The sequence below is a fragment of the Podarcis raffonei genome, chromosome 3, assembly GCF_027172205.1.
Source record: "Podarcis raffonei isolate rPodRaf1 chromosome 3, rPodRaf1.pri, whole genome shotgun sequence".
Taxonomy (NCBI): domain Eukaryota; kingdom Metazoa; phylum Chordata; class Lepidosauria; order Squamata; family Lacertidae; genus Podarcis; species Podarcis raffonei.
In genome coordinates, this window is record NC_070604.1 from 44674455 (window position 1) to 44699154 (window position 24700).

Consider the following 24700-nt stretch of genomic DNA (forward strand, 5'->3'; position numbering starts at 1 on the left):
GTCCTTCAATTGCTGGTCATTTCCATAAAGTGAGATTGCCAGTGGTGTGTGCAGATTGTTTGTAACAACTTGCGAGAGAGAAAGAGTCAGAATTTTTCATTGCCAAAATTACAATGAAAAGCCCCCAATAATTTCTGTTTATGGCATCTAGCCATTTGTCTACATAGTATCAGAGTTCATTGCAAAATGTATATGCTTGTTGGTTGCTGAGCACTGATCGTAGTAGGAATTAAGAAAAAAATCCATGTGTAATACTAGTCTCTCTCCTGCCCTTTATTCATTGGTGGTTTTTCAGAAATTACCTTGCGCCTGCAGAGATGCAGACATTGCATGAGGTGATGTATTTCAGTGCAGCTAATACCCTCCGTGAACATTTGAATGCTGCCCCACGTGTTGCTCTTCACACTGCTCTCAACAATCCATATTTCTACCTGAAGGTAAGAAATGGGCGGCTAAGCAATGTGCCCACACCCTCCTTGTACTTGGCGATCCCTAACTATGTTTAATGCTGTCCTCCCCGGCTTCCCTCATTGGGTTCAACATGATGAGCCCCCACAGCATCTTATTGCTTGAAATGTTGCTAAATGGTATTTAGAATCTCAGTTATGGGTCGTGGAGTGTGTTCCATAATGTAATCATTTGAAAATCGTGGCACTGTGTTTGGATCATGCAAAACGATCACAAGGTGGCTGTTCTTAAATACTTGTGAATCATTTTTTTGACTTTGTGAATTGAGTAATCCTGTCCCATGATCACTCCCATGGCTTTTATTTAATAAAAACCTAGATTTTGTAAGATCCATAGACAAGCCTGTCACAAGATTTTTCTCTTAACCTCCTGAGATACTGAAAATGGTAAAACTATACAAGATATTTAACTACCTGCTAAAATATCTGTTGCCTGTTGTTATTGAATTTTTCAACGACAGATCTTCCACTGAAGCACTTTTGATCAGTTTCTTAATAAAAGTATCCACATGCTGACAAAGAAAAAGGAGGAGACTTTAGCAGGCAGATAGCATTTCCTTTTTTTAAGATATATTATAAAATTCAACCTATTTTTATTTGCTGCATTGAGTTAAGTCGTGGAATATAAATTGACAAGAGCCAGGTTGGGAAAAGAATGTAAATTGTGTATGTGCCTGTTTTATTTATTTGATCTTATCAGTTATCTGATTTTATGCAGTGTTACACAGTTTAGATGGGGAAAACAAGCTTAATTCAAGTTCCAATATATTTGATAAAAAGCCAAGTCTTTGGCCTGGCATATCTGATTAATTTCTTATGCGCTTTGGGCAACTGTTTCGGGTATCTGTGAGTAGTAATCTCTGTTATTCCAGTGCACTACTAGTATTTAATTGTGTTATGACAGAAAGAAATAGCTCTTCATAGTATGAATTCAGTACATTCTGTTCTTTCATGAATTATAAAACTAGGATAAAAAATTATCTTGATAAATATAACTATAAAAGATGTAAGCTGTATAAAATCTAGACATTACTGATTACATAGATACTATTTCTCCTGGTAATATTATGTACCAGTCCTTGAAGAATGTTAGGATCATGTTTATGCTAATCTCTCCATCTTTCCACAAGTGTGGCTAAAGCATCAACTGGGCAAATCCCCAGCTTTACCCACCACAGTGAACCTGCATTACCCCTTGTAATGGTTATATGGGGTTGCTCGTGCGTAAGTTGCCGCCACTCCTGGCTAGGTGGCCTGGTTAAACCTTTCCTGGCTGGACAGCCCTTCACTCCGTGGCTGTTCAGTCGCTGGCAGAATCTGACAGTGGGCGTTTCTTAAACCTTTTCCAACATAAAAGTTGTTTGACGCCCAGTCTCCTCCTACTCTCCCTGCGCGGAAGTCTTCTGCGCAGGGAGGGTGTGGGTAGCGGAGGACCTGTGCTCTCTCCGCTGGTGTCCAGTGAAGAGTCTCTGAGCCTGCTCTCTGCTTCCCCCATTGGCCCCCCTTCATCCTTGGTGTTGCGCTGATTTTCTTCCCCAACAGGAGACCTGCCTCTCTCCCTACTTGGCCCCTCTCCAGCATCGTCATGGAGCCCCTCCTCCTCCTCTCGTTCCAATGGCAGTTCCCTGACACCCCTTTAAGGGGCTATCAACCAAAAATGACTCGCCTCACCTCACCTTTCATTCTAGGTCTAAATTCATAGTCAAAAATTTTCCTCCTGGAGTGCAAGAGGACAGTGTCATAAGTAATGTCTACAGCAGGACCTTGTCTTGAGGATTAATGGGGCTGCAGAATGTTGCTTGTATTAGATTAGCCTTATTTTTAGGGTTTTGTTTTTTACAGTCAAGTAGTACATACATTTTATGGAATTAAATAAAAGACAACTAATTAAGTAAAAACAAGAATGCTTGGAGATGATTTCTGCACATTTTTATCATCGCATTGATTCTGTAAGAGGCACAGCAATATGTGGAATTTCCCACTGTGTTTCCTCCCAGGTTGGAATGCTGCTAGAGGCCAAACTAGATGCCTTGTCCAGTTCGTCTGCCTCCCTCCTCCCTCGCCTTCGTGCATAGCGTTGTCATACCTAGCCCTTCTCTGACCATCCCGGGTGTTCCTCCTTTAATCTTTTGTCAGGCTGTTCTAGGTCTTTACGTTCATTATCTACCCTTCACCAAAATGTCTCAGGGCATCTTACAAAACAGAAAAAGAACAATGGTATAAGTCACAAGGTGAAAAAAGGGTTTAAACCATAGACAGTATAAAATGTCATGTCCCTTCTTTGGGGTCTTGCTGTGTGTGCTGTGTCTCATGTCAAGAAGAACAATATACTGCAGCTGTTGGTTGCACTAGACTTTCAAGTAATAGGACCCTCACTCCCATCTTGCAGCCCTCCTGAATGATCAGGTGGTTTTCAAAACCACTCTGCCAGCTAAGAGAGAAAAGCTTTTTCTTTGTGCTTGGTTCCTCCCTAACCCTCTTCTCTCCCAGCTGACCTTTTCCTAACTGCCTTCTCCTCCTTAGCAACCTTTCCCTAGCACCTGTTGCCATGACTCTTGCCCTTCCCAATAGCTCCATTTTCCTGACTGCTGCTACCAGGCACAAATGACCCTATTTACTTTTCATCACACTTGCCCCAAGGAAAATCCAGGGCTGAGCTGAGAAAAAAGTGAACTGTGTCAGCTACATACTGTTTGCAGCTACTATGCCTGGTGTAAGAGCAGAGATGAGTAGATTAATATTTCAGAAGGCTGGATGAAGTTAACAGCTTTCTGAAATAGTGGCATACGTTATGATTGTGATGTCCAGAGGTTGGGAAGTGGCTTAGCATAACATTTGCTTGGTGGGTCTGGGATGATGGCGTTATTAGCATATAAATGAAATGTACATGCATAACTCTCATTCTCACTATGAATTTTATCAGAATGAATCCTTGAAAACTGATGCAGGATGCATTTCTAATGCGGCTCCCGATATCTGTATAGCATACAAGCTTCATTTGGAGTGTGGCAGATTAATTAACCTTGTTGACTGGTTAGAGGTATGTGAACATGAATCGATTGACTGTTTCTGTGCTTTGCTGAATACTTAATCTGCTGTTTCTTTCTAAGCTTCACTTGTTTTGACAGCTAAATTGCTGCTGTATAACATTGAGAGTCCTCTTTCTTCTTATTTTTCCATAGTCCCAAAATCAGTCCACATAGCCTTCCCAGTTTATACTAGGACCAGAGTTAAATACAGTAGAACCACTTGCATCTTTGGTAGTGCCAAGGGCCCCCAAGGAACAAGCATCCTAGTGTTCCCATCAAGCCTTGCTTTTATTAGTTTCTCTCCTTTTCTCTCCTATTCTCAAAGTGTGAAAGGCATGCTCTCTTCTGTAAGCTGGGCTGTCACAAAAAGCACCTACACCTTCTTCCCATGGCTTTCTACACAAACCAACAGGGAGAGAAATAGCACCCCTTTTCTTCCCCATAATGGAAAGAAGTAATCCCATTCCCTTGCTTGCAGTTTTTCAGTAAATGGCAGCAGGGTGCTGGTGGTGCATTGTAAAAGCCAACCTGTTTTTCTTCCACTGAGAATGGAAAGAAGCAGCTTCTGTCCTGCAAGCAACATTTGAAGGAACCACCTCTCATGCCTCACTACTGATTCTTCAACCCCCAACTAGTGAGGCATGGATTGCACGTTCTGCAAAGTCCAGCTTTCAGAATAGAAGCCTCCTTTCCTTCCTTCCCCCTTCACTGTAGACAAAAGCAGTCCTGATTTTGTTCCCACTTACTGGATTTATTTCAGAAAGTAAGCCATGCCTCACTGCAAAAGCCCAATATGGGAGAGAAAGAAGGGGAACTCACTTCTTTCTTGTTTGTCATCTTTGGGGTTTTTGTTTTGTTTTGTTTTGCAAGAAGCAGTAGTTAGGTGTGGCTGCCCCTTTCTTCAAAAGGCCAAATCATGGAAGCAAAATTGCATCTCATGTCATCCTCCGAGACTGTGGAAAAAGGAAGTGTCTTCTGCTAATCAGGCTTTTGTTGGGTCTTGTTGCTGCTACCTCCTGTGCAATCCCAATGAGAAGGAAAAGAACCCCCTTTTCTCTATGGAAAGGGATGGATTTCCTTCCACTGGGCTTTTGCAGAGGCAGCAGCAATGAACTAGTGTGGAAGAAAACTCCTTAGTGCCATTGTCTCCCCTGTCCATCATGTAGATTAGTTTCTTATTCCCACCAAGCTTTTTCTGGTTTCAATCATAGACAAAGGCTCAGTTCAGATGCGATAAACAAACCATGGTTTGTTGGACCAAGAAAAAGATGTGTGCACATACTACTCCCCCCCTTTCTTCATCTTTTGTCTCTCCAGTACATCTGGGGTTTGTTAAATCATCTTCTCATGACAATTGTGGTTTAAGTGATCTCTCCAAAACAGGATATGAAACCAAAATTAAACTGATGTGGAGGTGGCAGTAACAAGGTGTCACATGTACCTTCTGCAAAATTCCAGCATTCCAGGAGAGGTCATTGGCAACACTGCAAATGGTCTTTACTAACAAGCTAAACAGAAACTTGTTGGCCACTGGCTGACACCACCCCTGCCCCCCCACCAAAAAGCCATTTGTGCTGATCCTAAGTACTGCAACTCTCCATGCTGTATTCAAAACTGTTTAGGAGGCCCCCAGTCTTCAGGAGCTGTTTTTTGGTGAAAATTTGTTGTCTGTAAGTGGAAGTGCTCTCTGCTAGTGCAAAGCTATCATTGGATTAAACCCTCAGTTTACAAGGATCTTATTTCTCCTCTGTGCTTTGTTAGCATGTTGATATCAAACTCTTTCAGCGTATATATTAATTTGTGACATTTATTACATTTACAAAAAATGGTATAAATCAATACAGTGTTTCCTCCTAGGCTTTTGCTACAGTTGTAGTTGCTGCAGAAAATCCAAATTCCAGTGTCAAGGACCAGATAGATGATGCTATCCAGTATCCTTTTCTGATTCTCTTCTGATTTAGCACCAGCTAGCAAACCAAAATATTATCTTCTTACAAATAACCTGAACAAATCTAAAAGGGTCTAGCAGAACATTTTGGAGCATTTTTCAATCCACGTTAAAACAGGGCTATTAGAAAGGAAAAATGAACTTGCCTAATTTAGACTGATAATCTCCCTGTGTAAGTTGTGTGTGCTGTGCCCAGACGCCGTTGTTCCATAAAACATTGTCTATCAACATGCCTGCCTTGTAAAGGCTGTTGATGTTATTTCCAGAGAATAAAGGATGCAATTATTTTACATAACAACAGTGAATGGTATGCAGCTAAGTTTCACTCAGAGTAGACCCATTGAACTAAATTAACCTTAGTCATGTTCATTAATTTCAGTGGGTCTACACTGAGTAAAACATAATTGAATACCACCCAGTATGTTTAAGCTCTATCAAATTTTAGTGAGTCTGGAGTTGGTCCTGTACTGACTAATCTGGGAACAAGCCCCATGAAACTTGTAGCAATGGCATTATCAGCACCACGCTCTTACCAACTGAGCCGAATCAAACTTCTGATATGACATGTATAAGATTGCAGTGAAAAGCTGTGGTTCTATACATATGTAATTTGAGATAAGCCCTCATGGAACAAGAGATTTATTTCTGCATGCAGAGGGTTGTGCTGTAAAATACCTATGACAGAGCTATGTAGTTTAGGACAGACCTTAAGATGTGTTTAGGTGGCAAGTTAATTTATAACAAGTCATATAACATCAGCATATCCTAGTCTTTAGAAAAAGAAGCCATACCTTGGGTAGAGAATACATCCACCCTGATCTTTGAGGCAGATGTCTCAACTAGACTAAATTTGTTCCATGTTATTATATGAGCCATATCATGTGTGTATATGAGTGATTTGTAAGCATGTGAAAGCAGTGCTTCAGTGAACTATGCAGAATACTTATCCTATTAGCAAAAAATATATAGTTCTGTATGTTTAGCCCATCTGTGAATATTCCCTTTGGTAGAGTGAAATGTATTTTTCCTTGACTGCCACTCCCCAAGTGCTCGTTTCATTAGAGCAGTCTCAGAACTGGAACTCTTGGGATTCATAAAGCCTTCCAAGCAGAAAACTGATCATGTGGCGAGACTGACATGGGGCAGCTGCTAGTATACGTTCTACTGAGAGAAGGAAATGCTCTGTACACTGTGAACAACTGTGGTAACACTTTCATAATGAGAAGTGCTGTTTTGCCACTGTAACATTGACAAGAACAAGTAGCTTCATGGATTTTGTTTCTTTGCATTAAACAACAAGCTAAATCCATCCATTTTAGAGAGAGAATCCAGTTGATGTTTGTGTTTGAGCATTTTGACATTTTTGTGCCTTTTCTGCAATGCATGTAAAATAAAACCGAACTTATCGTCACTGATCTCTGTCCTATCTGCAGAAACACTGAAGAAAATATTAATATTGTTCTGAGCTGAGCACATTGATATGACTGTACAGTGCAGACTAGACATGATTGTTGAGGTGGGATGTGAGACTCCCTACTGATGTTTCCTTCCTACTGTGGGGGGCTATGCTCTAATGTGGTGAGTTAACAAAGCTATTTAGAGAATGGTGATCAGTACCACTGTACTTAAGGTAGCTTCTACAATTTTTTCTAAATAAAATTACTTATTTTCAGTATTTGCAGTGTATTTTCTAAGAAAGTGAAAAAATGGTTGCTTATAAGTATGAAGCAAGCTCATAATCAAAGGAAGACTGATCAATACTGGCCTGCTTGGTACCAAAGCTGTGCCTAATGCATTGTTTCTAAGACACCAGGAAGATATTGAAGACTTTATGCTTGTTTAATCTCTGACATACTGAATAATCAGTATGACACTTTGGATAACAGTGTTCGTCATTGTTTTTAGCTGGTGTTCGAACAGTTCTCTTTAATCTTTCCATTTCCCTTGGCATGACACTCAAACAGTTGCAATTTCCTTTAAAAAACAACCACCTTAAAGTGAGGAAAAAATGCAATCAAACCTGAAAGTTAAATTTAGGTTCTTATGGAGCAAACATGAGTGGGGAATTGCAAAACTCTAACCTTCTTGTAGCAGAAGCCTGGCTGAAATTACAATGTGAGGAAAGTACACTAGCAAAATTCAGGCTCAGAATGTTGCAGTGTGGCCATCCAAATGCAATATAACAGAGGCTCCCAGAATGTAAAATTGCTTTGAACAATTTCAGCAGCATCAACAATACTAGAAAAAGAGATTGAAATGAAAGCCAAATGAGCAGTCATGTCTTTCAAGTTAAAATCAGAGATTTTAATCCAGAAGCTTAAGAATCCTCAACGTTCACTGCCCGTGCCCCCCCAAGCTTGAAAAGGCTAATTCTTGACAGCTGTGGTAGCAAAAGCAATGATTACTTCCAAGAAAAAGTAGTTTATACAAAGACTTGGACCATACATAAAAGTTAAAAAGCTATTTACGTGTGGTAGCTATTAGGAGTGTGCACCAGATGTTTTCACAGAAGTGCCTGAAATCTGCAGATACAGCAGCTCATTCATAGCAAATTAAGCTTTGTAAATTGTAGGCAGATGCATGCAGTAGTTTTGTGCAGCACACCTTTAAAGTATGGTCTAACTTTCATTTCATGCCAGAACTAGACACCTTTTGCAAGTATGATCACCCCTACTGAGTCTACAGAGCCATATGGAATCTTGAGAGTTCCTGATTGCACTGAAACACTGTATTAATGGCAGTTTGACTCAAAAATATGAAAAACCTTCAAATCACACCAATTTGTCTCGAAATTTTAGTTCAGAGCTGACCAATCCCCCACAGTGGCTATGAATATGCTTTTTAAAACTTAAGATACAAGTATTGATACAAACTAAGGGATGCGGGTGGTGCTGTGGGTTAAACCAGAGCCTAGGGCTTGCCGATCAAAAGGTCAGCGGTTCAAATACCTGTGATGGGGTGAGCTCCTGTTGCTCGGTCCCTGCTCCTGCCAACCTAGCAGTTCAAAAGCACATCAAAGTGCAAGTAGATAAATAGGTACTGCTCCAGCGGGAAGGTAAATGGCGTTTCCATGCACTGCTCTGGTTCTCCAGAAGTGGCTTAGTCATGCTGGCCACATACACCAGCTCCCTTGGCCAATAAAGCGAGATGAGCGCCGCAACCCCAGAGTCGGCCCCGACTGGACCTAATGGTCAGGGTCCATTGATACAAACAGGAATAGTAGACCTTCTAAGGGGGGAATATGTTCCTCTTGGCAGTGCTTTCTACATACTTGTGAGCAGTTTTTCAGACAGGGAAACCTTTCAAAAAGATGAAGGCAGGTTCTTCCAAAAATCCTTATAGAAAGGAACCTTGGCTCATCTCAGATTTCTGAGGTTCAGTGAGTCATCCCCAAAGCTAACAGCTTCTGAAAGTCTGCCTCGGTCGGCAGCAGGCCAAATGACTATAAAAAGGAAGCTTTCTTAACCTCTGGTTTGGTCACTTTTTCTTCCTGAGCTATCAAGCTAACAGCTGCTCGAAGTTTCACTTATTTTATCCAAATGGTGACAAAATGCCACCTATATATTCAAACACACAGGTTAGAAGTAAATGTTTATTCTTTCAACTAAATTCCAGTACTACAAGGGCAGTAAAACAATGATACACTGAAAAATTGCAGCAATAAACATTTGTTAAAGACTGATAGAATAAATAAAACCTACAAAAATGAGAAATTATATAAACCCATTCTTAACCCCCCAAAAAGTCATGGAATACAGAAATGCCCTCCTTCACTATTTCACAGGCAGTACTGTGGGCTATTTGCTTTAAATTTGTCCAGGAATTACATTCTAATTTAACTGTGAATATAGCTTTGCAGTGCACAGTTATGAAAACCACACTAACTTCAGTCAGAAGTGTCATTCTACACTTTTATTTACACAACCAGTGAAGGGCAGAGTTCTAGTACACCAGCTTTAATCCTTTTACTTTTCAAACTTATTAACATAAGCCAAATTGTAATGATACAGCAAATGAGACCACTGGTATTAACAGGTAGCAAAGGTCCACATCCAGGTGGTACTGACATCAGGGAGCACTCCAAAACCAGTTGCTGCATAAGAGTGGTTGCCACTGACAAAAGCTTGAAATAACCAGTGTATACAGAGGGGGGAAGGGGGAATATGGCATTGTTGCAAGTCTTTAAAGGACAGCTTGCAACAATAGAACAGGGTTTCAGGGCTGCCCACATATGCAGAAAACATGATTCATGAAACATCTGAAAAGAGAAAGAAAGAATTGCATCAGGGAGAACAGCACACAAAATTCTACAATCAAACTCTAGCACTAAACTGCAACTTGCCTCAGCATACAGAAAACCAATGCGTGGATCCTAGATTCCACTGAGCAGAGTTCTGCTCACAGGATTCCCCCTACCCCCAACCTAAGAAGTGGAGGCAATTTCTGTGGCTCCCCACTCCCAATATGCTCAGGGATGGGGGCATTGGTCTCTCTGCAACAACATGGGCGATAGCTCAAAATACTTACAACTTGCAGGCTGTTCTCCATATCGTCGCATGATCTGGTCATGCGTGAACTTCACAAATGCGTCATACTGTTCTATAAGCAAGGAATATTCCAAGTGAATAATCAAATGTAACAATCGCTTGAACAGACTCTACAGAACACAGCCAGTACAGGAAAAAGGAAGCACTTCACATTAAGCACACTACACTCTTTGTGTGTCAGTTGGCGCTCTCTGCATTGTGCCTAAGCACCTGCTGACTTATTATCCCTTATAGCACTCTGTCTAGATGTAATAAAAGGAAGTCAGAGAAGGCCTCACATCCTCCCTTTAACCCTTTCATCATTACATGTGGGCACAGATATTGTGGACTAAACAGGCGGCATCCAGCACACTCATGCCCTGATATCATCTGCCAGTAAAGTGGCATATTATCAGGTCTAAGTCATTTGTCATTTAAAAGCAGGCAAAGGATCATCAGATCCAAAAGTCAGCTTTCTACACAGGCAGTTAACCTAAACTAAAGCCCAGAGCAAATTGTGATGAGCATTTATGTTGGGAATGTTTTTAGTGCAACATGTGAGAACTCAAGTGGCTCAGCCAAGCCAAGCTACTTTTCCTGCTCAGCATCATGGTGCAGGAATACAACTTGGTTAGTAATCATTTTGTGACTGCCATCCTACAGCAGGGGTGGGCAACCTGTGGTCCTCCAGATGCTGGACACAAACTCGCACCAGTCCTGGCCAGCATGGTCAATAGCCACAGATAAGAGCTGTTGTCCAGCAACATGTGGAGGATCCCTTCCCACACTACAGTAGAAATATCTTGCAGGAAATTAAAATGAACAGGATCAGCCCTACCTCCTCCAGATAGAGCCAACTCACAAGAACTCGGCTACAATTATTACTCAGGAGACAGAGATTTATTTGTAACAGCTCACTACTGACTAATGTATAATTACTGCAAGTTTCACGCACTGTTTATTTTTGTCATACCTGCAAGTTTTGTGGTCAAAATTTCTTCATACTCTTCACGGATTTTCTCTTCACGTTCTTTGAGCAAGCGTTCACATATCATTCCAACTTGTCTGAGAGTAAAGAGGGGCTGTTCTTTTTTCAGTGGCGATGATGCTGCAGATGAAGTACCTATGAAAAAGTATTTTCATAGGTAATTAAGGTATATTTTAGAGATCCTCCTAATTACTGATGAGTGCATAGAATACACTTGTAGCTGTTTTGAGGATCAGATTTTTGACCAGTGAGTGCAACCTCTGTCACAATCCAAAGCGATGTCAACTGTGCTTTATGTTTCCATAGATTTAAGTGTGTAACTTTCTCTGTATGATGGCTTTTGAAGACAGCAGTCTAAGTGCCTGTCAATTATTTACAACAATATGTATTGGCAACATCTCAGAGTATCCACAAGGTTATTTGTCTGCAAACATATAAAATATGGTTTGATGTCCCATTTGCTAGTTACCCTTAAATGTCAGGCAGAGGAATCTCTGCTGGCTTGCCAGCATGTATGTTGGCCTGTTTTGTTAAAATCTCCTCTCAGGCTGAATGAGATTCCCGTCCCTGGTATATAGTATGTCGCTCTTATTTTATACTCAACTTTTGGCACCCTTTTCAAAAAGGGTGGGCAACAGCCCATTTAAAAGTATATTATCTCAATGATTATCTGGAAGAGAGCAGATAAAGTTTCTTATGAATATGCTCTTATTTGTTTCCACTGTTCATATTAACAGAGTATATCTCCTCTTCAAATAAAACTCTTCCTTCCACAGTTTTTTCATAGTGACACGCATAACTTACCTAGGATCCAAATTAACAAATGTTATGCAAGTTTACTTTAAAAGTTTTACCTGGCAAAGCTGGTCCAGTAAGGAGAAATGCTTGTGACTGTGCATCAGTAGAACAACAGGGATCTGTTTGCTGAAAGTTTTCTAGGTGTCTCCTCTTCTGCATGCGTTTGTACTCCTGTTTTATATTGTACAGAATTTGCTCTAGAAAAAGGAAAACATATTCATTATGTTTCTGCTTATTAGTCTAGCAAAGATTTCAAAACCCAAACATGTTACATTGACTATATAAGTGCTGATTTACTATAGTATGCATCTTAGAAGTGTGGCTATGCAGTTCTGTCAAAACATTAAGAGCATTTAAGTAATTTTCAATGAATTACACTTTTTAAGAAGCTAAATTTATGCACCACAAAAGATAAAATTTTGTATTATAAACCCCAGCAATGTTCTTTCCCACACAAATTCCTAAGCAGCAACAGGTAGGGGGCCTAAATGGTTACTTCTAGCAAAGGTCTCTGTTAACAGAAAGGGAAATGATTGGAGATTGGAGCAAGGTGGAATGCAAGGGAGGGAATCAGCAAAACTTGCCTCCACACCCCTTTTGTTAGCAGAGAGGAACACTGAATCAAAGCTCCCTCGGTAGTTGCACTCCACCCAATGTGGATCCACTACCAGCCTACTATGACCTCCACTTTGTCCTAAAAGAATAGTGAGAAAAATGACAGGTCACAAGCGTTAAATTGCGAACCATCGTTCCATGACATAGATTTGGTGGCAGCTACATTCATTCCACCTCCCTGATTTAGTCCGGCTTTAAAGGCACTAGACAATCAAGGACAAGTTCCATAAACATGTTGTCAGTACCTCCTTATTTCCTGCATACTGACTCTGTGACTGGGCCACATATGCAAAATAATCTGTGCTGCTTTTCCAAAGTAGATCTGAATAATTATGCATCACATTATCTCATTAAACTTAACTAAGTATTACCATTAAAAACGTACATCACTGTATGAGTTATAATTCTTTTCTGAAATACTGCTGTACATTGAATGCACTACTGGCTTAAATGTGCACCATCCCCTTCCATTATGGCTTCTCTCGATCTTATGATAATATTCTCTAGACTGCTGCCTGGTGGGCAAAAATGCATGCTCTCCCTTACAGATCTGCACTCTTCCCTGCACTTCACTAGAAAGAAACAAAAGGGGAAAGCAATCAGCCCTATCTACAGCACTTGCTTTGTGGGGCAAATGTAGTGAGACTGATTGTGTCTTTCTCCTCTCTTCACCTCTATCCCATGCGGAGGGGTATCCGCAGAAGAAGCAAATGTTTGCCAGGAAGCATCTTTCTTAAGTCTCATGCAAGCACTTCTACAGAAATGCATCCCCAACACTGCTGGCAGGGGAGGAGTAATCTGAGTGCAGATTCTCTCTCCCCACCCTTCCAATTTCAGGTTGCAGGTCTTGCAGGGAAGACTTCCACATGTAAACTCAGAACACCAAGATGCACATGCCACCTTTAATTTCACCCCCTCCCCCACATCTGCCATAATTCATCCTACTAGACTGTAGAATAATCTCCTTGCCACCAAAAGCCAATCTAGATTGCCCAGATTCTCTGCATGCCAGACACCATGGGGTATACTACTACCATCTCCTTTAAGGCAGTTAATATAGCCTCTTTTGCCTCATCTAGCCAGCTTGCAAATACCAACTGAGTACAGTGGTACCTCAGGTTACATACGCTTCAGGTTACAGACTCCACTAACCCGGAAATAATACCTTGGGTTAAGAACTTTGCTTCAGGATGCGAACAGAAATCGTGCTCCGGCGGCGTGGCAGCAGCAGGAGACCCCATTAGCTAAAGTGGTGCTTCAGGTTAAGAACAGTTTCAGGTTAAGAACGGACCTCTGGAACAAATTAAGTACTTAACCCAAGGTACCACTGTAAATATACAGAGTCACTTCCATTACTTGGGCGCGTTTGCTCATGTCCAACCTTGGAAACATTCCCAGATGGTTGTCTCATTATGGTACTTTTTAAAATGATTACTGTATCTCTTTTCTTTTTTTGAAAAAACTTTCACTCTAAAAATCATAGAGTAACAGTAACTTCCTGATCTGCTATAAAGTCCCATGTAAGATGAAACCTGGCACTTTGCTAAGGCAACAATGAAAGAGTAGTAAAATCTGTTCCCTTGGAAAGGACAGCACAATATCTTCAACACCTCAGCTAATAAGTGAAGTTGCACAGGATTCAAACCAGTTTAAGATATACAGTACAATACAGATCCATTTCTCCTAATTTGTATACCGCCTTTTTATTTTACTATACCCACGGCTGTTTACAAGCTGAAGAAACAAAGTATGTACACCTTATAACAATCTAATCCAATACAAAAATGTGATAATAAAACATAACTTTGATATAAGCAACTTATATCAAATAAAGTAATATTCAACAATTCATTAGAATAGTCATTCCAGTCTACAGCAAGAGTGGCTAACCTGTGGCCCACCACAGGTTGGGACTCCCAAACCCACCAGCGTGGCAGTGGTTAGAAATGGGAGTTGTAGCCAACAACATCTGGAGAAACATGGGTTAGCCAAACCCTGATAAGAGCGGGATTTGAGAAGTTCAAGCTATCAAGTATCTACTAGTTAGAAAAAAATTAAAATAAAATAATGGAATGCTTGTTTTGTTCACATTAAGAAACGTCCTTTTTTTTACATTTAGCATCTGAATCCCTAACTCCTTCTAAACCTTCAATAGATTGAATCCATACCTAATCTCACACTGTGAAAACTATTCCCCCCTTTTGCATTCAGTATTTGTTCCCATTAAAAAAATAAATCCATATATTGCTTTTGAAAAATGTCAGCTAATACCTGTATGTAGAAGAAGTGAAACTTAAAACTGTCTATTTTCACTTTTTGGGACACTACACAGAAAATATCAAGAGGCTGCATTAGTCCAATCCAGGGGTGCCCGTTTCCCCCCCAAAGCAGGCCAGATTTGACGAAATGAGCATGCGTGAGGGCCGACCAGACCTTTTTTTAGGATTGAAGTTGTTGAGTTTTTTTTAGGATTTTACCCCAGGAGACAGGCTATAAAAGAAGGTGTAATCTAAAGACCAGTTAACAAGCATCCCTGAATCATGCCTTGGAGGCAGAAACCAAAGGAGGCTGTGGAATGCTGGTCCCAGTAGTCTAGTCCTTTTCAACAACCAATAGTACTTTATTTCTTTCTTTGGAGTATGCTTCTCATATAGGAAGCTATCATCACTAAAGAAGCATATTCACTTTCAATGTTGTATTTAATGTTGTTTAAATAATATTTAAATCCAATTTTTAAATTGTTAGCTATTTCCATACTTACTTTCTTGTCATACTGTAAGCATAGTTTCAATGTCATGGTAGCATTCCTGACACAAGGCCCAAAATACCCAAGATATTGTCACTGTCAGCCTAGGTAGTGTAGTAGATAAGAATGTTGGGAGTAAGACCTAGGAGACCAGGTCTTATAACCCCCCACCTAGCCATGAAGGTCAGAGTCTAGTTCACATCTACTACCCCAAACTATAGATTAGTGGGAACCTGCCTGCTCCAACTTGCAAAAACTTTGTTTTTCCGTTATTATTTTTTGCCACCATGCTGAGCTACACCAAGGTTTGCCTGACCATGTTGTCCGAACCATGGCTTGTGGTTAAGCGTTGTCTTCACCAACCACAAACTAGCCACAAATAAATCGTAAGCCAAATAACCAGGACTGCCCAAACTCTTAGATTGCATTTGAGTGTCAAGGAATTACAAAGTCCAGTATTTACGCTCAAATGCTGAGAACGACCATTATGATTATCTTTGAGTTTAGATTTACTGCCACTGCTGGGTTTGACAAACCTGAAGTTCAAAAGCTAGTCACTTTAAACAAGGTACTGCCAAGAAAGGGGAAAAAATATTCATATCAACAGCCATGATCCAGAGGCTCCACCTGCCACTGATCTGAGCCCCAACAAAAAAAGAAATTGTCCACAAATGGAACAGCAGGTAAACGGTGCATTCAAAGACCTTTGCTGGAATGAAAACTATGTGCTGATGAGAGTCCTGAGTGTAGGGGGGAGTCTCCACACACACACACATTCAGTGGAGCGAGCAATCCAGAGCATCCAGATCAGCCCTTGTTGGATTAAGGTTCAGGTGACCAACTTTATGTTGAAAGAAATATTGCAAATTACAGATCCAATAAAAACAGACAGAAGTCTATTTTCCATTATAGAGTAATATGAACAGAATAATCCAGAGGGTGAGGAGGAAGTAAAAAATCCACCCCAACCCCCAAAAACAGGCAGAACTGGGAAATCCCCAACCAAAGATTCTGCTAAAAGCAGTAAATCCTAGGGTTTAATCCAAAGCTGTCCATGTGCAAGCCAAATGGACTTCTGCTTGCGCAACAAGACTTCACTTTCCTCTCCTTCCCTTGCAGTTCTCCGCATGCCCTCAAAATCTGCTCAGGGGGGTTGGGGGAGTGCAGGGGGCAGCAGATGAAGCTAAAGCCCAATTGTGCAAGTGGAAGTCCACTCACACATTGGATTCCACCCAATCTCCCAAAAGAATAATGTGGATTATATTCATATTTCCACTCTGGCTCAATAACCTCTGTTAAACAACAGAAGATGATGCAATAATAATTGTTACTTCTATTCCACTAAGGGCATTCCACGGAATACAGTCTGGATACATGGTAGCAAAACCTTTTACATAATACTGATCTTTAACTGGTGGGCTCAAACTCAAGTTGGTCACACTAGCAACATAAACCAAAAAAATTCCTTTTTGGGTTAGTGATATTTTTTCTTCTTTTAAGCAGAGAAAGAGGAAAAACAGAAAAGACCAAAAAAGTACTAAAAATAGTTTTCATGGTTTGCTAATACACTGAGATATTAAAGATATTTAAAATGTTTGGAATGTTACGGCTACTGAAAGCTGCCACTGATATATCCACATGCTTCTCAAGTTCTCACTAGTGTTACCTCTTCCTGTAATTTAGGAATAACATTATACCAGCACATCAACTGTACCAGCTGTGCCATCTTCGTATTTGTGGTTTGAAATGTAGGACAGTTCAAAAAGGACACCGCAGGATAAGCATGGTTCATAGCATATGAAGTCATATTTTAATTTGCTCAAAAAAAATTATTATGGTTAGCATTGGATAAATGCCCCAAATGTACTCTCCCAAACGCCCATATGTACACCAAAGGCTTCATGAGTAGCATCTATATATATACACATTAAGGAAGTATGTGTTCAAGATGACTAGGCAAGTGTGTTGCTCAGTCTAGGATGGCTCTGTCATGCAAGCAGGTCATCAAGTGATGGATAGGCACATGGGTAGGCAAACTAAGGTGGGGGGGGGCGGATCCAGCCCAATCACCTTCTAAATTTGGCCTGCGGGTGGTCCAGGAATCAGCGTGTTTTTACATGAGTAGAATGTGTGCTTTTATTTAAAATGCATCTCTGGGTTATTTGTGGGGCATAGGAATTCGTTCACCCCCCCCCCAAAAAATACACAAGGTCTGAGGGACAGTGGACCGGCCCCCTGCTGAAAAAGTTTGCTGACCCCTGCACTTACATGTCAACCACCTTAAGAGGCGGAGTATTAGCACTGATCAAAGTCAGAAAATACATACCAGATGACCCAACTATTTTAAAAAAATTGCAATACCATTGTTTTAAGCATCTATTCACTTACTGTATTTTTTGCACCATAACACTCACTTTTTTCCTCCTAAAAAGTAAGGGGAAATGTCTGTGCGTGTTATGGAGGGAATGCCTACGGGTGGCATGCCTACGGATTTTCCTCCTCTAAAAACTATATGCGTGTTATGGTCGGGTGCGTGTTATGGAGCGAAAAATACGGTAGTTTTCATTAAGGTGACAAATTTGTGTCTGGGCTGTAACTTCTTTAGACTGTATGACTGACTGACATTTTTTTCTATGGAGATGCAATCTTAGGACATCTCGACAGACAAGACTTACCGGACTTCAATCAAAGTGTGGCAAGTCCCAGGTAAGTGTCTATATAGAGCTGAGGAATCTATGACCCTCCAAATGTTGCTGAGCTACAAATCCCATCACACCGACCACTGGCTATGCTGGCTGGGGACGATGGAACAGTTGGAGGGCCACAGGTTTCCCACTCAAATGTAGAAGACTGAAGGAGCAGGCATGTGATTCCTTAACATTAATCTATACTGATAAAGCCCAGACAGAAGTTTAGTATCAAGATGCTACTATGGCAAGTGATCTTATACTTTTTTAGTTATTTGGATTTTATACTAAAGTCTATGAACAGGAATGCTACAGGTGTCTGCATTGGTATTAAACCTAGATGTACAAACAGATCATTTAACCAAAACATAGCTAGAAATTCCCAGATGGGAAAAAGCTCTATAGCTCCCCAAGATAAAAAGTACTTTTCCCACCATGATTGCTCCAAGTAAATACACTGCACACCAAAATTACATCTTTGTCATACAGGTTTTAAGATATGCAATTTCTTTCAGACATGTAAAAGTAGAAAAATCATAGAGAAAAGGCCGATTCAGCATGAATTCAGCAACACAGCAGCTGTCCAAACAATGTTTAGAACTCTTTGATATAATATTTACTCTGAATGTTTCCCTTCTCCTCTCCTACCAATAAAGCACTTATTTACCTATTCAAAACAGCTGGTGGCTCATTTTTTTTAGTGACACACCCACCAATTCCAAAGCTAGATTTTCTTCCTTAATTAAGCTAGATTGGCCCAAATCGATGTTTACATTGGCATAGATCCAAACATGCCTTGTGTGAACAGAAAGGTATTTCTGCTTGTGCAATGTACCCCAGTAATTCTTCCGTTTCCTCATCCTGTTACAAGCCTATATGCCCCACTCCAAGCCATTCTAAGAGGCTCTGTAAACCCTCAGGAACAGCTTGGTTGGGTGTGTGCAAGGGGTAAGAATGGGAAGAGGGGAGAGGGGAGAGACAGAACACCCCATTGCACCACTCCACTGTTCTTCTCAAGAGCCAACCTCCTAAATTGAGGGGGAAATTGAGACCTGAAATGCTGTACATTGAACTGCTTTTAACAAACCAATTCCTATAGCCAATTAGATTACTCAGTCTACAGTCTGATGCATGAGCTAATATGCTGACACAGCAACTCTGAGAAATGAGCAAAAGATGACAGAACTGATGTAAGGACCAAACTTTTCTTGCTGGGCTAATGCAGCAACTCGACCCCAGTCCAATGCAGCTGATGGTGTGGGGTCGTAACATTTTTATACATGAAAAACCTATTGTTACATTTTTCAATGGAAAAAACTCCACTTTAAGAATGCATTCATAGAATTAGTTAGTAACATAACTAATGAATACTGTACAATACAAATTCAAATCTGCCAGCTAGAATGGATATACTAGTTTAAATCTGAAATCTAAGTTGCAATTAACTTTTTCATGTGGCTATTCATAGACAAAATATTTTATGTGCATAATTCTTCATGCATGCTGAAACTTAATACTTTACAATGCTTTCATTTCATTTATTAAAATATAAATAATGCAAAGGAATTATATGTCATTCAGCTATCATGCCAGAATTGAAGTAAAAATAATTTCCAAGTAAGCCAAGGGTGGAAAACCCTTTTCATATTAAGGGCCACTGACCCATGGGAAAATCCAACCATGGTGATACGCTAGTGATACGCAGTTAGCACTTCATTATCTTTCTGCCACCCCATCTCTACTTCTATATTTTGTCTTATGAATCTACCTGCACTATGTTCCACTAACTCTGGGAGTGCATTTGCTGGGGACAAGTGTGCGAGCCTTCTTGGTGGCAGCACTAAGATAATGGAAATCCCCTCTAAAAGAGGTTGATGTTTTAGGAAAGCAGTAATGATTTCAATCTGTTCCAACAAGCCTTCCTGTTGAGTGGTGTATTTAGACTGCCCTAGTTGTTAGATGCCCTTTCATGCTGCAGTTTTAACTTATTTAATTAAAATACTGTATTTTTGTTGTCATGTTTCTGATCTAGATGCCTCCTTGGGAGCCTAAAGGCAGGGTAGAAATGATCTAAAATAATATTTTTAAAAGCTTAAGTCAAATAAACACACAAAGTCAGCTTTCAATCAATTAGGGCAAGAAAAAATTTCCAATAAAACCCACATCACTGAGTACTGCCACTACTGATGGCAACACACAAGTGGTACCTGTGTTTCGTATAAAATAGCTGTATTCCATGAAACTTTGTTGCCCTTAACAGAACCAGCAACAACTAACATTGCAGAACACGAAAGTCATTCAGGGTGTCTCCTGAATATAAAGGTATTTAGTACCCTTATCAATGCTTATTAAAAGCAACCAAACCCACATCCTATTATGACAGCATTGCAACCAATCCTTACATCACACCTATGTAAGAAAGTCTACTTAACTGTCTTAACAGTTCAATGTTCTTGAACTGTACATATAGGAATATCTGATGTGCAACCTGATCTTTTAAATCTTTTGCTAAATTAGTATAACCTAATGTTTGCTAGATTACTGCAACTCATCAATAGACAATTTAATTCATCCTCTTGCATAGAAAAACAGGCACATATCTGAGGCCCTTATTGTCATGCTTTAATTTACAGACTAGTTGGATTAAACACATGCCCGTTTCTGAAACCGGAAACATACAATAAATTCCACACATCATTGTATTTCTTGTGGAGTAAGGCATTACAAATCTAGGTTATTTCATCCCCAAGTTATTATTGGACAATTTGAACAAAGTCATAAGAATTTACACAGAAGCCCCACATTGTGAAGATTTACTTAAAACTAAATACCGCTGAATGACAAATCTCCAAATAATTTTGAAACAGACCTCTATGTGGAATTATTGGTCTTTAGTCTCAATTAGCATCTAAGGAAGATCATCTAAGTGTTTAAACACCTAGTTTTATACTTTTTTCTGGGTTTTTCAGTGGCACTGCACTTTTCAAGAGGATATGTGCTCCTAAACCACTAATGCTTCAAACTGCAGCTCCTTGACATGCCCAGCTGTTCACATCACTAAATCAATTTTAAACCCACATTTACATTAAATATTCATTGCATGGATACTTCTACTTCCAGTGAAGTCACCAATCATAAATGTAGCATTTAACTAACACAACCTTGGTTCCTGCTTACACATTTAGCAATCCTTTGGCTACTTTATGATTCAAACTAAACTGCAATCCTGAATACATGCTCCACTAACATAATTTACTAATGAGAAAGGTGTTAATTTAACTACCACACTTTGTTAACCCTATTCAAATCAAATGTAGTCTACCAGGGTTTAACAGGAGATGGTATGGTCCCAGACATTTCAGCATATCATCTCTCACAAGTGAGATTATCTATACAATGGGAAGACCAACATAATTTGAAGCAAGTTATTGTAGACATACCAAGATGCAAGATTTAAGGGCTAATTTAAATATTCATATTTCCATGTGACAGCAAGCATTCTGTAATTAATGTGGCTTACACAGATCAACTACATGAAAACACAATATATGTGAAAAACACAATATATGAAAACACAAGCTCTTGGGAAATGAAAAACATTATGAAAAACACTATATGAAAACACAAGCTCTTGGGAAATGAAAGCTTAATAAAAACCTGCAAATTACTATGCCTGCTATCTCAGATAATCTTCAGACCCAAATGCCACATCCATATATGCAAAATAAACTGAAGATAATGGTCCCTACATTCATTAATTACTTGAGAACTGGGGGAGGGGGTGAAGACGACAAAATGATTGGGGGGAGGATGAACTCTATATATGGAATAAGATTTTGAATAGATCCAGTTAGTGGAATCCACACTCTGGGCCAACCATGTAAATAGATTCAGAGGTGTAATTCAATGAAACCTGATCCTGCAATTTATTCATTAGGTCTTGGGGTGCAGGAGGAAGAAGAGACAGGTTATCACTTTAACATTTCTGGTGAAGTAACACTGAAATGCATTCTCATCCTTACTAAGAGATGTTCAACAGCCACTGCCTTATTACAGCTTCTTCTTACAAGAACGCCTTTATTGATTTGAGCCCCCGCGGAGACGTGAACAATACCCGGCTCAATACTGGAAGGAGGTGGGGTGGGGTGGGGGAGAGAAATGCAATTCTTATGGTGGAACCGGCCCCTGCCGTCGCGCAAGCAGTCCACCTTGGGGTGATTGATGACAGCCCCCGCTCCGTCCCTCTCCCTGCCCTCCCCCGGTGTTTGAACGGGAAGGCGGAGGCACGGCCGCCTCGGCTCAGGCAACATACGCCCAAGAGTTTAATGGCTGCAACAAATCGATCGCCTGCACCGGGGAGGAGAGAAAGAAGGGCAGAGAGACGGAGAAAGAGACAGACACACATTTCTCCCGGCCAAGATCCCGCCTCCCTCGCGATATAATTTCTCGGTTCCTCTTTCTCTCCGCACACATACAATTACCCCCGTCAAACGCCAAGGAGCCAAGCAGCCCTCTCTCCCCCAAGGGGGGTGGGGGGGGGAGGAAGGTGCGGTGCTGAATAGAGAAATTCCCCTTTCCCAGACGCAGCCCGGCGGGGCTGAGTCTCCCCGCCCCTCTTCGCCCATTACACCGGCTCAGCCCCATTATCAACCCCCTTTCTGCGGCCTCTCCCGTATCGCTGCCACTTCCCCGCCCCCACCGCGGCGAGAGCGGCCATTTCCATTGTGCCGACTCCGCGGCGAAAGCGAAGCCAAAGGAGGGGGGGAGAGAAAGGGGGGCAGAGAAGGGAGGTGGCTGGGAAGAGAAAGCGGGGCGACGGGGGAGAAGCCAAGCGGACTCATGAAAAGCAAGCCAAGAAAGGGGGGAGGCGGCGGAGGCGGCTTCGCCCCTTATCCTAGAGTCTCTCTCTCTCTCTCTGCCCCCCCCGCCGTGCCCCGCCCTAGGCAGCCCTCGGGGCCCCGCTTACCTGTGGTGAGGCGAGTGGACACTTCCCCGAAGGGCGAAGGCTCCATGCGCAGGTATTTCTGCGGGGACGAGGCGAAGGAGGCCGCGGAGGAAGAGGAGGCGGCGGCCGCCGAAGCGGACAAAGGGGCGCAGCGCCGCCGCTTCGGCGAGGCCGGGCTCAGGAGCGGGTCGAAATCCAGAGTCCTTTTTAGGGTGGCGCCGCAGGCCATGGCGGAGGTGGAGGGAGACGAGGACGAAGAGGCTGAGGGAGCGGAGCCGGCTGGGCCTTCGCCACCGAGAGAGAGAGAGCGGGGCCGGAAGGAGCTGACGAGACCGGGGGGGAAGGAGGGAACGGAGGAGGAGGGGGCGGAGGAGGCGCTTCAGGCGCTGCCTCGCCGCGTCAGGCTCGGGGTCGCCACTGCTACGCGCCTCCTGGGCTTTTCTGCTGCCTGCCGGCCGCCGGCTCCGCCTGCGTCTCCAGGGAGCGGCCCGGAGCTCTCGGCCCGGCTCGGCTGGACTCGTCGGCTCCGCCCGCGGAAAATCCTCCCCGGGCCGAATCCGGGAGGGTGTCTAGGCCGGTGGGAGCGGCACGACGGGAGGCTACCCGGCCTGAGGCCGCCGATGACGAGAGATAGCCGCGGCGGGAGCTGCCGTGCGCCTCTGTGACTCTTCCACACCAGCAATATGGCGTCAATAACAACGCCGCTGATTCAAAAAACCATCCCTCGCCGACGCGCCTGCACGGCACGGGGGTGGCGCCCGCCGCAAAGGTTCAGGGGAGTTGTGGTTCTCTCAGGGTCACCTCCCAGCGTTTGAGGCAAGGGCGCAGGAGGGGAGCGGAGAACTACGTTTCCCGTCGTTCTTCGCGCTAAGGACATGACTTCCGGGTGGAATTTAAATCCCCGCAGAGAACCCTGTACCTCAGGAATGCGAGTGAAACGGGGTGAAGGAATGGAAGCGGTCTTCTTAATATGGGGAGTAGCAGGAAAGGAGCCGGGCAGCGGGGAAAGGAGCTTAGTTTGCGGAAATTATAAATGGCTGATAGTACTTAATTATAACATCAGCCATAATAATACCTGGTCCAGAAGAAAGGGCGTTTCGTTCAGCTATCTCTGAAACACTGAAGTAGATTGTGGGGAAAGATGAATGAATGAAAGAACAAGAAAAAATCCCCGAAAGGAAGAAATTCGCATTTATAATACTCTTCTTGACTGTGCTCCAGCTTGTGTGGTGGGGAGAAAAAACTGTCGTGTCTAATGGCTTCACCGTTGTAGACAACACTTTGTATTAAAGGAAATAAATCACACATACATCTCTAAAAATGTTTGAATTTAAATGCCAATAGTGACTGAAATATATCCAAATATATGGGAAAACAAACATTTGATTCTCAGAAGCATTAATAATTATACAGATAGAAAACCATGGTGTGCCTGTAAATTGATTTCTTTGAATGATAACACAATGGTGTGTTTTTTAAGGCCAGCCAAGAGCAGCAGATCCTCCACCCCCAACCCGAGAAACATCACTCTGTTTTGGGGCTCTAGTGAGTGATTATAGAACCTACAGTCTTACTCTGGAAAAGATGATAGCATGTAACAATTGATCACATTTTACAAAGGCTCTCTCAGTAATACAGTAAACCTGAAAAGTAGGCCAAAATTAGTGTCCCCATATTGCAGTTGAGAAGTGAATATTTTGATTTGAAGAGTTAATATCTATACCACTTTATGAGAGAGAGTGGGAAGCTTCCCCATGGTCACGTAGTGAATATAAGCTGGGGGAAACATTTTAAGTCAGAGACTTCCTGGTTCTTGCCCACCGTTCTATTCAAGGAAAGAGCTATGGTTTTCTGAAGTGGAATATAGAAAGGGCCACTTAATCTTCTCAAATCAAACTAACTACATAGGGTGCATCCGTTGCATCATACCAGCCAGGCTGGAAGGCAGTGT

The 24700-nt window shown here is 41.8% G+C and overlaps 2 protein-coding genes and 1 long non-coding RNA gene across 7 annotated transcripts in view; 2 read left to right on the forward strand and 1 right to left on the reverse strand.

The window, feature by feature from the left end:
- The window catches only part of ORC3 (origin recognition complex subunit 3), a 34731-nt gene extending 27876 nt beyond the window's left edge, over positions 1 to 6855 (forward strand). For all 4 annotated transcript variants that reach the window (XM_053381427.1, XM_053381426.1, XM_053381429.1 and 1 more), the window contains 4 exons: positions 296 to 437; positions 3391 to 3507; positions 5354 to 5427; positions 6492 to 6855. In XM_053381427.1, the coding sequence (XP_053237402.1) occupies positions 296 to 437; positions 3391 to 3507; positions 5354 to 5427; positions 6492 to 6597 (439 nt within the window). In that variant the 3' untranslated portion in view covers positions 6598 to 6855. The remainder of the gene's footprint in view (positions 1 to 295; positions 438 to 3390; positions 3508 to 5353; positions 5428 to 6491) is intronic.
- A 2167-nt stretch (positions 6856 to 9022) lies between these two features.
- On the reverse strand, positions 9023 to 23484 carry AKIRIN2 (akirin 2). Of its 2 annotated transcripts, XM_053381435.1 has the most exons (5): positions 22771 to 23478; positions 11813 to 11953; positions 10944 to 11093; positions 9972 to 10043; positions 9023 to 9702 (listed from the first exon to the last, which is right to left on the reverse strand). In XM_053381435.1, the coding sequence occupies exons 1-5, from the start codon at positions 22976 to 22978 to the stop codon at positions 9692 to 9694; spliced, it is 582 nt and encodes a 193-aa protein (XP_053237410.1). In that variant the 5' UTR covers positions 22979 to 23478; the 3' UTR covers positions 9023 to 9691. The 2 variants fall into 2 exon arrangements, with proteins under 2 accessions (XP_053237410.1, XP_053237409.1); XM_053381434.1 differs by lacking the exon at positions 9023 to 9702 and having other exon boundaries at positions 9898 to 10043; positions 22771 to 23484.
- Positions 11091 to 18455, forward strand: LOC128410326 (uncharacterized). The gene is made up of 4 exons (XR_008329458.1): positions 11091 to 11373; positions 15625 to 15800; positions 17757 to 17823; positions 18320 to 18455. It is a non-coding gene; the product is annotated as an uncharacterized LOC128410326 (long non-coding RNA).
- Positions 23485 to 24700: the final 1216 nt, after the last annotated feature.